The sequence below is a fragment of the Arthroderma uncinatum genome (assembly GCF_011692745.1).
Source record: "Arthroderma uncinatum strain CBS 119779 chromosome Unknown scaffold3, whole genome shotgun sequence".
Taxonomy (NCBI): Eukaryota; Fungi; Ascomycota; class Eurotiomycetes; order Onygenales; family Arthrodermataceae; genus Arthroderma; species Arthroderma uncinatum.
In genome coordinates, this window is record NW_022983865.1 from 3387529 (window position 1) to 3401487 (window position 13959).

At 47.1% G+C, this 13959-nt stretch overlaps 4 protein-coding genes across 4 annotated transcripts; 3 read left to right on the top strand and 1 right to left on the bottom strand.

Annotated features, from left to right (window-relative positions):
- Window positions 1-1382: 1382 nt before the first annotated feature.
- On the bottom strand, window positions 1383-3137 carry GIQ15_04779 (uncharacterized protein; the record flags this gene model as incomplete). The annotated part of the gene is made up of 2 exons (XM_033552196.1): window positions 1383-2651; window positions 2895-3137. The coding sequence occupies 2 exons, from the start codon at window positions 3135-3137 to the stop codon at window positions 1383-1385; spliced, it is 1512 nt and encodes a 503-aa protein (XP_033405926.1).
- A 145-nt stretch (window positions 3138-3282) lies between these two features.
- GIQ15_04780 (serine/threonine-protein kinase) lies at window positions 3283-5934 on the top strand (the record flags this gene model as incomplete). Its single annotated transcript, XM_033552197.1, has 9 exons — window positions 3283-3345; window positions 3387-3441; window positions 3761-3876; window positions 4274-4361; window positions 4421-4665; window positions 4808-4970; window positions 5057-5138; window positions 5564-5633; window positions 5737-5934. 9 exons carry the CDS (start codon window positions 3283-3285, stop codon window positions 5932-5934), a joined length of 1080 nt encoding a protein of 359 aa, XP_033405927.1.
- Window positions 5935-7144: 1210 nt separating this feature from the next.
- On the top strand, window positions 7145-8750 carry GIQ15_04781 (S-(hydroxymethyl)glutathione dehydrogenase; the record flags this gene model as incomplete). The annotated part of the gene is made up of 5 exons (XM_033552198.1): window positions 7145-7165; window positions 7405-7519; window positions 7607-7742; window positions 7827-8464; window positions 8533-8750. 5 exons carry the CDS (start codon window positions 7145-7147, stop codon window positions 8748-8750), a joined length of 1128 nt encoding a protein of 375 aa, XP_033405928.1.
- A 1023-nt stretch (window positions 8751-9773) lies between these two features.
- On the top strand, window positions 9774-12197 carry GIQ15_04782 (general amidase; the record flags this gene model as incomplete). Its single annotated transcript, XM_033552199.1, has 11 exons — window positions 9774-10058; window positions 10145-10420; window positions 10487-10510; window positions 10584-10665; window positions 10721-10777; window positions 10856-10947; window positions 11021-11380; window positions 11448-11649; window positions 11730-11804; window positions 11863-11997; window positions 12079-12197. 11 exons carry the CDS (start codon window positions 9774-9776, stop codon window positions 12195-12197), a joined length of 1707 nt encoding a protein of 568 aa, XP_033405929.1.
- Window positions 12198-13959: the final 1762 nt, after the last annotated feature.

A 13959-nucleotide genomic window follows, 5' to 3' on the forward strand; every position in this document is an offset into this window, starting at 1 on the left:
ATATCAACTCCAGCCTGCAGAGGCCCCTGTAGAACCCAAGGCTGCGTATACTTAAGTATTTAAAGTACCCGTTGAAATCCCGTCGGCTTTTTCGTCTTTCCAGCAAGACCTTCCCCTTTGTTCTCGGGCCTGTTCCTCTGATGAAGATAAAATAGGGGCCGGTAGCTAGGAGCGAGAGGTTGCTTGTTGGCTCCAGCCGGGATACACGGATTGATTCCGGTCCAGATGAGATGGCAAGTCGGAAGTAGTTAACTGCTAAGATCTTCAATGCAAGCTGGGTCAGTCCAGAAGTGAATCTGCGATATATACAGCTGGAGCGCAGCCTCGCTTTAGTCAAGAGGCTGAACGTCTCCATCCAGATCGTGGTATTTCGACGAGAATGGCCGTAGGGATTGTTGAAAGTAAAATATATAGTCCCAAGAGATGCCAGATGGCCTCCTGCTTCTCCAGTCGTTTCCAATCTGACCATGATCCGAACCCAAAGGATGGGAAGCTCTTTTTGCCGATATTTCAGACCAAATCGCAATCCTCTTTTAATAGTAACATCTCCAGCCAGAGCTCTCTCATCGAGCATTTACCTCTTCCAGCAGCCGTTGTAGTCTGGTCTCGGTCGCAGCAGCAAGATCCGCGTCATCGGCCGTCAGATCCCTGAGACTGGTTCGTAGAGAGACCGTTTCCGTTCAGCATTCACCTCATTGATATTCTGGATATCCAACTTTCCCCTGAACCAGCTGATACTTCCCGCTAGTTACTGGCATTCCGGTGGATTGGTGAAGGCCCAGCCAGAATTGAGAGCAGAGTTAGGTTTCTGGACCGATGGAGAGGATCGAAGTTGGTATTCCCGAGGATGCAGTTTTGACAGTTGCCATAATGATATCTCCTCGCGGCTGCGGAAATGTTTGTAAAGCCAAACGATCTCTGTTCCCTGCCGCTGTCATGTAGAATATAGATCTCATTAAACTGTTCATACTCATAGCCGAAGAATAGCTTTCGCGACAGTTGAGTCCACATCCCTCTACACTCCTTGTCTGGCAACGATTCAACAGGTTGTCATCATAACACTGCAATATCAATAGTGGTGGGCTCTGAATATTGTCAATTAGTCTTCTGATTCCGGTCCAGACACCTCAATGCAATTGATAGGAGATGTTATAGCTTCCTAGGTCTAGCACCAGTTGACCTGCTCTTAAAACCTGTTTCAAAGAGCTTGCATGGCGTTCAGCTCTGTGGTCACAAATCGGCTTTGGAAAATGTATTAAAAGGCTACGGAAATATACTACAGTTACTAGACTTTTAGAAAATAGTATAGTTGCAACGTTTATTTGCGAGGATGTATAGTCATGGAATTCGGACCCTTTAACGGACAATAATGCTTCATCGACTCAAGATAGTTGCCGAAACATCTTCATTATCATGAAAGCGTTATTACCCCAGGATCTGTACCCCCATTGGTGAGGTAGTGAGCGTCGCCCAGACGGGTCATCTTGATCTTTAAGCGGCGGTGTATTTACGTATAGCCCCTCGCGAGTTACCCAGTCAAATTCCCAGCCTAGACTCGATGCCCAGTCCTTTGCTGTCTTTCCTTCCTTATCTTTGATATCCAAGTCAGGCATGCGATCAAACAGGACACTAACCGCATCACAAATAACGTCTCGCTCAAGGCAACGCGACTCGTCCATAGTTTGAATGCATCGCATCAAGGGTGTTCTTCCTAAGCCGTCCTGCGCATTGATATCCGCTCCGTGGTCTAGAAGTAGTTGTATTATTTCCTTGACACATCGTTCCGCTGCCCAGTGGAGAGGAGTTTGATCGGATACAGGACGATCCCACAGCCCTAGTTGGTTTGGGAACTTCGGAGGGGTGTCGATATTATTCAATAGAAAGTCAGGCGTAAAATGGGACTTTCGACGGCCGCTGAAAGCTTTGGCTTCGATTTGGTCTTTCCCACCCCTTTGAAGGTTAAATTCAACCAGTAATGGATCGTCGGACACGATAGACCGATGAAGAACAGTCCAACCGTGAGTCGTGGTGTCATGGATATCAGCGCCCCTGGATAGCAAAAACTCGATAATTTCTTTGCGGCTACCTAGAGGCACTGCTTCATTCATTGCAAAGATAAGGGGGCTCCATCGCATTAAATTCCTTGCTTGAATATCAGCATTGTACTTATCAACAAATAGTCTCACAATTTCAACACATCCACTCTCACATGCTAGATGCAAAGGTGTTTCGTTAAACCTAGCCTTTGCCGACGGATTTGCACCATGTTCAAGAAGGTACTCTGCCACATCAATGTGGCCATGGGAAGCAGCGATACGGAGCGGAGTCAAATTGCTCATCCCACGGGCCTTAAAATTGGCGCCATATTGAACCAGGAGGTGAATGAGCTTTAAACTCAGGCGTGCAGCAGCATAATGTAAGGGGACGCCAGATGCCGCATCCTTAATATTGGGATCAGCCCCCCTTTCAAGCAATAGCTTTACTGAGGCGCCTAACTTCTCGTACTGCAGGACCTGGAGTAACGGGGCCCGAAGTTTCACGAAATCACGCATGGCGTGTTTGCTGTTCCGCTCATTAAGTGCTGCGCCTGCATCCAGGAGCATTCGTATAGTAGTCATCTGCCTCTCAATGTCGACGTCTGTAACCTCTTCCTAACTCTCAGGTATATCTCTCCCCTAACATGGGTCTGTGGCCGCAAATAAGGCCTCATTGAGGGCGGACTGTGGAATTGGAGCCACCTGGCAGCTGAAGATGGCTTCCAGCATACTAACGAGCCACGATTCCGCTGCAGAAACTATTCATGCACCCGTATCAATAAGTGAATTTGGGTCTTCTGAATGTTGCTAGTTCCAATCCAATAGGAGTTGAAAAATCTCGTGGCTGTTCATAAATACCGCCGTTTCCATCGCCGTGCCTTTGCCGGTTTCGTCGGTTGCAGCTAGATCAGCACCAGCCTCGAGCAGAATTCTGACAGTTTCTATCTTGCCCCATAAAATCGCCAGTGGAAGCGGTGGCATCCAATGATCCATTTCGTCTCTATCAGCGACAAGCTCCTCCCTCGCTGTCTTGTCCTTGGCCAGCAATTTGACACGCTCTATGTCGCCTTCATAGATAGCCCACTCCATTTCGAGCACCATCGTTGCTGCTAGTACTGGGTATTGTATTCAGATGGGATTTAGAGGTAGCCTCAGAGGCGATTGACATCAAGAAACTCATCGTAGTTATCGCCTCGCCCCTCCAGCCTGTCGTCGGAGACCGTCTTAAGCATAGTATCAATCACCCATGCGCTTCTCTCATGCGAAATGCGCTGGAGAACAGGGGGCTGGTTATGTAGATTGTATTAGGGTACGTAATATGTACTGCATACAATATAACCCCAACATTAGAAGAGCTCTCGTGAGGTGGACGATGCAAAGGACGGAATCCTAGACTTGCAAAGTAGTTAGTTAAGTCCATGCTACTTAGTTAAAAAGTTGGACAAGGGACAAGATGGCTAAATGGCCTAGTGTCCAATGGGAACCCCTTGTTGATGCAACTAGTGTATATAGAATACTTCAAAGCCATAGGAGTTCACCAAGCACATTGTTCAGCTTATTCCGTATTGGATTAGGAGAAACACCGTTTGCATAGATGAAACTCCATATTCCCAGTTCTCCTCTGTACCTTGCTTCCTTCAGATCGAAATGCGCTATACGCAGTTCATTTCATGTCTTGACGCCATCACTCATTACTCGTCGGACGATATCATCTCAATCAACAGGTCCTCTTACCTTCCCTACATCCGGGTTTGAGTTAGTTGATGCTGCGGAGAAGATTGAGGAGGAGACACTTCCAACATACCGCCCGGAAAAGTACTATCCTGCTCGCATTGGACAGGTATTCAAAGATAGATATCAGATTGTTGGGAAAGTAGGATATGGAGGTTTCTCAACTGTGTGGCTTGCGCGTGATTTCCAGTTCGTATTCCTATGATATTATCGTTAAATATACCACGAACCACCTATTTAGCACAGCGTGAGGCTTACTTTGCATTTAGGGACTCTCGGCATGTCATACTAAAGCTGTGCATTTCCTCCGTGGAACCAAGCCATGAGATCAAAATTTATGACCATATAAAGGCGTCACAATCCAAAATTGATCATCCTGGGAAAGCCTTCTACCGAGAGCTATACGACTCCTTTAAAGTTGATGGACCTCACGGTTCTCATGTCTGCCTCGTTCAGCAACCATTGGGATTAAGCTTGGAACAAATGCTTGACCTGAGGCCTACTAGAACTTTACTCTAGAATTACTGAAGCCTCCTCTACGTCAAATTCTGGCAGGTTTGGATTTTCTGCACCGTGTGGACGTCATACACACTGGTGCGTTTCCCCTTTGAACCCCTTCGGGTGTGGAACTGGCTAACAGCTGATAATGCCAGACCTTCAATCTAAGAACTTGCTTCTTGGGGTTGATAAACCTTCGGTCTTCTCCGTATTTGAGGAAGCTGAGGTAGAGCACCAACCGGCACCTCGTAAAGTGCTAGATGATCGTATCATTTATGCAAGCCGACGTGTCCCCCTCACAGGGCGTCTACCCATTATCACTGACTTTGGTGAAGCCCGGCTTCGGGATGAGGCTCGTAAAGGAGAAGACATTATGCCGGATGTCTATAGGGCTCCAGAGGTAATCCTCAGGATGTACTGGGACATCTGGGTTGATATTTGAAGCGTTGCCATGGTAGTGAGTGGAAACTCATTATTTTGGGGGACTATTCCCATTACGTTTTGTGGACCGAGCTGACGTGGTATCTATTTCTCATTCTTAGTTTTGGGACCTTGTTAAAGGTCGTACCCTCTTCAACGCCAGGAACGAGGAGAAACTGTTAGATGATAGACTTCACCTGGCGGAGATGATTGCAATTATGGGACCGCCTCCAAAAGAATTTTTGGAGCGCAGTGAGGTCAGTCATATATATTGGGACGAGAACGGTATGTAACTCGCATCTCTCCACCTACTCCAGCTTCTTTTTTATCTTCCAAAATCCTTTTTCTTTCGGTGTTAACGAACATCTTAGGCCAATGGAGAGGCCTTGCGCCTATTCCCGACATCTCTCTCGACAAGCTCTCGGAAGGCATAGAAGGCGAAAACAAACAAGGGTTTCTGGATTTTCTTCGTAGGATATTGCGCTGGCTGCCAGAGGAGAGGCCGACTGCAGGAGAACTCTTGTTCGATCCCTGGCTAATGGAGGGCCTTGGAAAGTCCAAACGATCAAAGTAGCATAGATTGTGCAGTTCTTATAGATGATGTTTGGAGAGTGATAAATTTATACGGAGTAAAGCGCCGATGACGCTTTTCCCGATCGGGCGACGCTAAACGCTTTCTCAGAAACCAAAAAGTTGAAGAGCTTGAGAAAAGCAAACTCGAACCAGCTAAACATCGCCATCTTCAACGATCTCACAGTGCAATTCACATATAAACCATCATGGACTCGTATGTTGCTTTCATTGAACCCGTCCCCCGTTTATGTGAAAAAATCACGTCGAAAGCTGGGCTAACGATGGCTTCGCTAACCTTTCAACAGCCTCACCCAGAATGAGCAGCAGGTGCTTGCCAAACGCATGGAGCAAAAGCAGATGAAGGAGGTTATGAACGTACGTGGAAGATACCCGTCTCAGTCCATTCGACATCTTTTCTTCCCTCTTTTCGGCATTGATCGCTACAACGGAATACTGACCTATAATCGTATGTAAACAGGCATACTCAAACGTCGTCCAGCGCTGCTTCGAGGACTGCATCTTTGATTTCACAACCAAGTCTATGACCCCAAGGGAGATCGGCTGCACCAACCGCTGCTTCGACAAGTTCGTCAAGGCCTCCGAGCGAGTCTCCCTCCGCTTCCAGGAGCAGAACGCTGCCATGGCTCAGTCAGGCAAGCTACCTGGATCTAGCTAAACGAATTGGAACGATATTCCATAATTCCGCGATTCCCGTCTCCCTTTCTCTCTAATAACCGGCGGTTTCTTCCCATTTGACGTCGCATTTCCGATCACCTCGCTTTCCGGCTATCTATACACACATGCAACTACGTTTTTACGGAAAAAGAATAATAAAAGGAGGGATTAGGACATGGCCGAATTGTTGATAAGCGGTGGTCTAGAAACGTCGGCTTTCTAAACCGCTGCCGTCTTCAGATTGGCCTCTTCTTGGTTTGTTTGGATATTGGAGCTCTGAGAAGATATTGACGGATGTTATTATATATTTCTCTTATCTCTCACTGCTATTGTTTATTATGATCGATGCGTGCTGTCCGACAAGGCGACGACAGCCCGTTTCCTGTACTATATTGCATCTCTTTGGCCTTCCTACAATGACATACCAGAACGGCATTAATGGCACTAGAAAGCTTACTTCCACCAGTCCATCAGCTTGACCATCCCTATATTACATTGCAGCCAACTTATCCGACTATCATGGCCAGGTCTAGTCCGGAAACACAGCCTCAATTGACCCTTCTCTACACTTCCGAAATGATGAAACTTGGCTTGACCGGACGACGGATAGGGACAGTAGCGAGGCGCAACAATGACGGTTCTCCGAGCTTGCCCGATCCAGGCCTCTTGCGCCGAGTCTACTTTCGATCTCCCATTGACAAAGGTAAACTTGTCGGCTTGTCCTTTGTCTAGCGAAGGTGTAGGCGCTTGACATACCATGGTTCGACTGCCACTATTCCTCCATTAAACAACGTATGCGGAATACCGAATAGCAAGCAGAGAAAAGAATATACCGAACTATATCAGGCGACATGTGTAGCTGCTAGCCGAATGATAATACAAAGACAAGACAATATTCGGCGGTTGATTGTTTCCCCAGCTTCCCGGGCGGCGCCGTTGGAGGCGAGATATGAGGTAAACTCCCCACTTCGCATGCCCCTCATATAAATAAACAAGCCGAGAAGAACAAGTCAGACTGAGTGTTCCGCTATCTAACCAGCAATTTAATCATCGCCTGTGTCTGTGAATAGCTATTTCCAGAGCGGTTAAAAGGTAAGTCCCTCTGTTACGTTCCCTCTTCTCGTGCGGGAAAAGGAACCATCCGCATTTCGCCGGGGTTACAATCCAATATTGATACTTGCTCTTCCCGGAACCAAAGGATCCTGAACAACATGGCTAGCACTGTTGGAAAGGTAGGTAGCAGCTTCTACTATTCGGTCTCTTGTTGTTTTATCTATTAATGTTGCTAATCGTTGAATGGCAGACCATTAAATGTCAAGTAAGCACCGCGGCAGCGAACTCGAAATCCCCGATATAAAGCATTATTTGAGGCCATCGGGACCGGATATTGGAGGACAACTATTAGTCACTCGCGATATGAGCGCACTGGGAGCTATGAGGATATACAACTAAAGCATTCTTGCGTCTCTAGGCCGCCGTTGCTTGGGAGGCCGGAAAGGACCTATCCATTGAAGAGATTGAGGTAGATCCTCCAAAGGCGCACGAGGTTCGAATCGAGATTCTGTATACTGGAGTTTGCCATACCGGTGCGTTACCCTGGGGTAGATGGGCGGGATAATCGGACTCCTAAGAGACAATGACACGGAGTTGGGCAAGCTGACGGCGGGTTCAAGATGCATACACTCTTTCCGGCAAAGACCCAGAGGGCGCTTTCCCCATTGTTCTTGGACACGAGGGTGCCGGTATCGTCGAGTCAGTTGGAGAGGGTGTCACTTCCGTGAAACCCGGTGATAGGGTTGTTGCATTATAGTATGGGCACATTCAGTTAGGTCCCTGGCTGCGTACATGCCGCAGTTCCGTGTGAAGGAAGATCTGACCATATCCAATTTATAGCACGCCGGAATGCCGAGAATGTAAATTCTGCAAGTCTGGAAAGACGAACCTTTGCGGGAAGATTCGAGCTACCCAGGGCCGCGGTGTTATGCCTGATGGAACCACCCGTTTTAGGGCTCGCGGGAAGGATCTGCTGCATTTCATGGGAACCTCCACTTTCTCCCAATATACTGTCGTGGCCGATATATCCGTGGTTGCCATCACGGACAAGATTGGACTGGACAGAGCCTGTCTCCTCGGATGCGGTATCACCACCGGCTATGGAGCCGCAACTGTTACCGCTAAGGTGGAAGAGGGCTCAAACGTCGCTGTATTTGGTGCCGGATGCGTTGGTCTTTCCGTAATCCAGGGCGCTATCCAGAATAAAGCTGGCCGAATCATCGTCGTGGATGTGAATGATTCTAAGGAGGAGTGGGCACGTAAATTCGGTGCCACGGAGTTCGTCAACCCATCCAAACTGGGAGGCAAGTCGATTCAAGAATACCTCATCGAAACCACGGATGGTGGGTGTGACTACACCTTCGACTGTACCGGTAACGTCGGCGTCATGCGAGCTGCCCTTGAGGCCTGCCATAAGGGATGGGGTCAAAGCATTATCATCGGCGTTGCAGCCGCCGGCCAGGAGATCTCTACCAGACGTAAGACATCCGCCCCTTTCTAAGCACAGCTCAGATATCGTTTGCTAACACACCTACTCAATCAACAGCATTCCAGCTCGTCACTGGTCGTGTATGGAAAGGGTGCGCATTCGGAGGAATCAAAGGCCGCACGCAACTTCCCGGCCTTGTCGATGATTATCTCGCGGGTAAATTGAAGGTAGACGAATTCATCACTCATCGCGAGACTCTGCCGAAGATCAACACTGCCTTCGAGGAGATGAAGGCTGGCGACTGTATTCGATGCGTTGTTGACATGGCCAAATAAAATTGTCGGAATGTTAAGTACGAAATTTTATGAAATCTGAGGACCTTTGGAGATACCTTGCATGTAGATATGGATTTCCCGGATGGCCATCCGCCGCCTCGGGGTAAATATGATATTAAAGGAAGCCGTGACGAAGGCTGCTAAATTCCGTATGGTATATATTCAAAGGGAGTTGGTTCTGAACTATAGCAACTATTCAATAGGCGCCTATTTTTTCAACTTTATCCCACCTCCTTATAAATATATAGTCCAGTCTCCATCGTCAGAGAATCTCGCAGATCTTACAACTACGTCCTCAAATGAATACTCCGTCTATTATGTTTTTTACGGAACCCTGATGATGTTGGGTTCTTTCATAAATGTTCACTTGTCGTCCAGAGGATATCTTCTCTCAGATATTTAAGGTACACACGTCGGAAAGCGTTCCCCGAGGTGTATCCTGCATATTCTAGCCCAAGGCCTAATCCAGGGTATTATATTAGCTATCATGCAGTTCATTTACTGGTTATGCATCCTTAACAGTCCTTTCGTTAAATTGAAACCCGTTACACATCGTGTCCCTCTCAAGAACACAAACGGCGTACACAACACGATGGATTACCCCATAGTAATGTTGAGAAGGTCGCCAGCTGCTAGCAGATAAGATTGTCGCCTTGATACGCAGGATAACTGCCCTTTGCCGATGCATCAATGACACGAGAATGACGTCTCTTCGGAACCCAATAATCCACTCTTCATACGCCCATCCCCTGCGTGAACCGCAGACCGAAGGACATGCCGCGTATCTGAAAGCAGAATGGATAGCGCGTACTACGACGGATGCAAGGGTATATGCTTGTCTCCTCTGCCAAGGGCTGTCATCCCACCATCTTGTCTCTAGAGCTCGCGTCATGGCCAAATAAGCACGATGGATAGTTGATCTTCATCACTTGACAGTCGATCAGTGACCACCTATCTCAAGACCAGGCTGATTCCACTTGCAGACTGCTTGAAAATTCGATCTGGCTACAAGCTCGAGATACAATGGACGACGAACCTCAAGTATGGGAGGATATGGCAGCTGCCAAAAGAGCCATCACGCTAGCGAAGATCGCAGAGGAATGGCGCCTCACCGAGGAGCAAATCAAAGATGCGAAGTCTCAGAGACAAATTGCTGGTGATTATTTCCAAGGCTTTCTCACAGACGAGGAGAAGAAGATTACCGGCGAAGAGAGCACGGCCATCGTGGAAAAGATCAAAAATAAAGAGTACTCTGCTTTACAGGTTACCCAAGCTTACTGCAAGGCTGCCGCGATTGCCCATCAGATGGTAAGAAAACTTTTGACAGTTATATGAGATGCATATTCCATATAAGTCAGATACGTTTTCCACTGCTTGAGCTAATTATATATCAGACTGCCTGTCTACATGAAGTGTTCTTTGATCAAGCTCTCGAAAGAGCAAGATACTTAGATAGCTATCTGGAAAAGAACGGAGAACCAATTGGCCCTCTGCATGGCCTACCTGTCAGCCTCAAGGATCAGTTTCATGTTAAAGGCTATGACACGACTATGGGTTATGTTGGCTGGATCGACTCTTACGAGGGAGAAAAAAGTTCGGATAACGTGCATAATGTTGACAGCCAGCTCGTGACAGATCTCCTCTCACTTGGTGCTGTTCTATACTGCAAGGTATGCGCGCATACGAATACTGGTATATTTTTATCAGTAGTATTGCTAATAGGCATATTCTTCTAGACGAGTGTTCCGCAAACTCTGCTGGTGCGCCTTTCCACTGCTTTATGCTCTATATAATGGTGGTTGGCCTGGTCAGGGTTAACTCTTGTCTCTCTAGATTGGAGAAACTGAAAATAATATCATTGGCCGTGTCCTAAACCCATGGAATAACAATTTATCATGCGGCGGCTCTTCAGGAGGTGAGTCTCATATTCTCGGACCAAAATTCGAATGCTAATCAATGTACTATACTAGGAGAAGGAGTAATGCTGGCCCTTGGAGGCAGCTCTGTCGGCTTTGGGACTGATCTTGGTTTGGCAGCACCACACCATACCTTTATTCGTTTTCTACTGGGAACCCCCCAGTAAACTGACCTTCACCGTTATGTAGGAGGGTCCGTTCGGGCACCTGCAGCGTTTTGTGGTGTCTATAGCTTGAAGCCGAGTCATAATCGCTTGCCATACAGGCAAGTTGCCAACACTGTAAGTTTTAATGCCGTGGATTTTTTCGTCAAATCCTCGTTACTTTTCCATCATAAGTTAACTTAGTAAATAGAACCCTGGACAAAACACATATGCATCCTCCATTGGGGTTCTGTCGACTTCGCCTGATGCTATACACTTGATGATGAAGTCTATGCTCTCTACCCAGCCCTGGCTCAGGGACCCTGATGTTATCAGCATCCCCTGGAGGGAAGAAGTTGCGGCAGCAACGATGGCCAGAGCTGGACCCGATGGGTCGGCGAAGAGCGATCAAAGGCCACTCAAGTTCGGTATCCTTTATACAGATAACATCATAACTCCTCATCCTCCTGTCACCCGAGGTCTTCATGTCATTGAGGATGCGATTAAAAAGGCTGGACACAAGGTCATCCCCTGGAACCCTCCTGCGCATAGTACTGGCATTAAAATTCATGTAAGACCTTTTCGTTTATCTTCACAAATCTAGTGGGTGAAACGTTCACTGATGACTTGGATTTTAGCTGGCATTTGTCGCAGCTGATGGCGCCCACGATGTCAATAAGCAGCTGCACTTATCCGGAGAACCTCCAATTCCTCAAATAAAGGAAATTGCACGCTCCAGGAAGCCACAGCCATTGTTGGAGTACCAGGATCTCATCCTACAGGGAATCGACTACTCTGCTGCATACGCTGATTACTGGAACTCGACGGCTGAAGAAGACGGTAATTAATGCACTCAACATACTCATCTTGGCTCTACTTTTCTCCGAAATACTAACACAGGCATGATTTCTGTGTAATAGGACAAATAGTTGATGCCGTTATCATGCCAGTGGCTCCATGGGCGGCGGTTATTCCTACGAAATATACCCATACAGGTATATATCAACATATAATCGCCCGCCAATACAGTCTACTGACTCTAAATATCTCTAGCTTATACCGAAGTCATGAACGTTACGGATTACAGCGTTTCCGTGCTTCCTGTTACGAGAGCTGATAAGAATATTGACAGGGCGGATCCTGACTTCAAGCCAATAAGTGACGCTGATAAGGAAAATTGGGAGCTTTGTAAGGATTCCAATATTTGTTCCTCATTGAAGCTAAGGCTGTTATCATATAACATTTACACTAACATAGGGTAATGAGTAGACGACCCTGAACTCTTCGACAAGACCCCTGTCGGCATGCAGCTGGTTGGTCGAAAGCACGAGGAAGAGAAGATATGGGCTGTTGGAAAGATTGTTGATGCCATCTTAAAGAATGCTTAGATAAATAGGCCCCATATTCAGTCCTAGCCGCTAGAGATATGTTTGCTGGAGTGTGATGGGAAGATATTCGGGAAATATACGTGGTAGACCAGTAGAGAGATCTGTAGAGTTTGACCACTCCGTCTCTCTATAAATATTAACAATTAATTATATGCTCACAGTGAATACTAGGTATGAAAGGCATTAAAATAATAGGCTTAAAGAAGATAGGGGAGCGTGTAAAGATGAATATCGCCTCATCTCCATCTACTTCAGATTCTTGTAGAAGAATCCTACCATCATCGCTATAGATCCTTCTTCTCGGGCTTTACCTCCTCCACAACTTCTTCAGAGCTAAACTGTATCCTACTTCCATATATGAACGGTATTCTCCCTGCCCAGCATCCAAGTACATACCCGGCACAGGCACCAGTAATAATCGTAATTGGGTAGGATTGCCATGGACGATCCCTAATGAACCATGTATATTAGCTCATATTCGGTATTGATATCATCGATGACAATATCGCCTCCCAGTGGAGATGGCGCAGGAATAAAGGACTCACCAATCCAATGGAATGGGCACGGCACCTAGCCATGCACCCAATGCCATACCAATAGTTGCTCCCCACACAGTATCCACGGCTTTCGATATACTAAATATCTCACGCCAAAATGACCCATCGGTCCCGTGAACATATACCAGACCCGTTCCTGCGAGGATAGACATATGCGCCGCACACAGAACGGTATGTGATAAATGGGTTGTAAAAGGAGCACCGAATAGTACAAGCAGGATCGCAAGAGCTGGGGTGCCTAGTATCAAAGGAAGACTCAGGGAGAGAATTGCTGGCTGTAAGGATAACGAATAAGTTAGCAAAACATGTTGTGGTAGCTAGCACTGGTCGCATTCGCACCGAACCTGAGGCTGTAGATATCAAGAAGAGTCACTTACGACGACCTTGGACCCAATTGACTGTTCTGCATCTTTGCGCTTGTGTCCCGCCCCTATCTTGCTGGAAGGACGTGACTTATTCGAGGTACCAAGCGTTGCGCCCGCAGCAGGTAAACATACGATCACGTATATTATCTGTAGCGCCGCAAATACCGGCAAAAGGGTCGATAGAGTAGTAACTGGATCAAAAACCAGGGCGTCAAACCGGAGGCCAAAGATAGATGCTATCAGAACCGGATGGAGATGTGAGTATGCTTGCGCCGTTGAGTTGGAGAGTATCTCGATAGGGGGGTGGAATTGGCCTTGCGTTCTAGCCTTGCTCGAAACGGCCGGCCCGGGGGCGGCAGCCGGAGTAAGTTGAGAACTCATGAGGCCGGGAGTATTCAAGTTAACTGAGGCATCTGCTATCGCATTGAGAGAGCTGTTGGTGAAGATGTCGATGGATGCGGCTTCGTGGGAGTTGTTGATGTTTGCATGGTTTGTTTGACTTTAGATAAACAAAATATCCGTTTGAATCTACAAACTTGCTCCTAGGCATTTAGATATCAAGACTGCCACAATAACATCTAATAATCAAGTTTACCATATTGTACAGTTTGACTTTGGCATTATAATGGCCGCGATTATCTTGAGCGTTAGAAAGCGTTCAAACTGCCATTTGTATCTGAACCAGGATGGATTGTTAGCCAGTAGCTCTGTCTCTCAACGTGTAATAGCCAAGTACGTACCCTCCAATATCCCTATCCATACTGTCGAGTGAGTCCCCTGGCTTATCTTTACCGGGACCTGGTAGTTTGCAGTTACTTCACCGGGCTTGGCTGGGTGAGG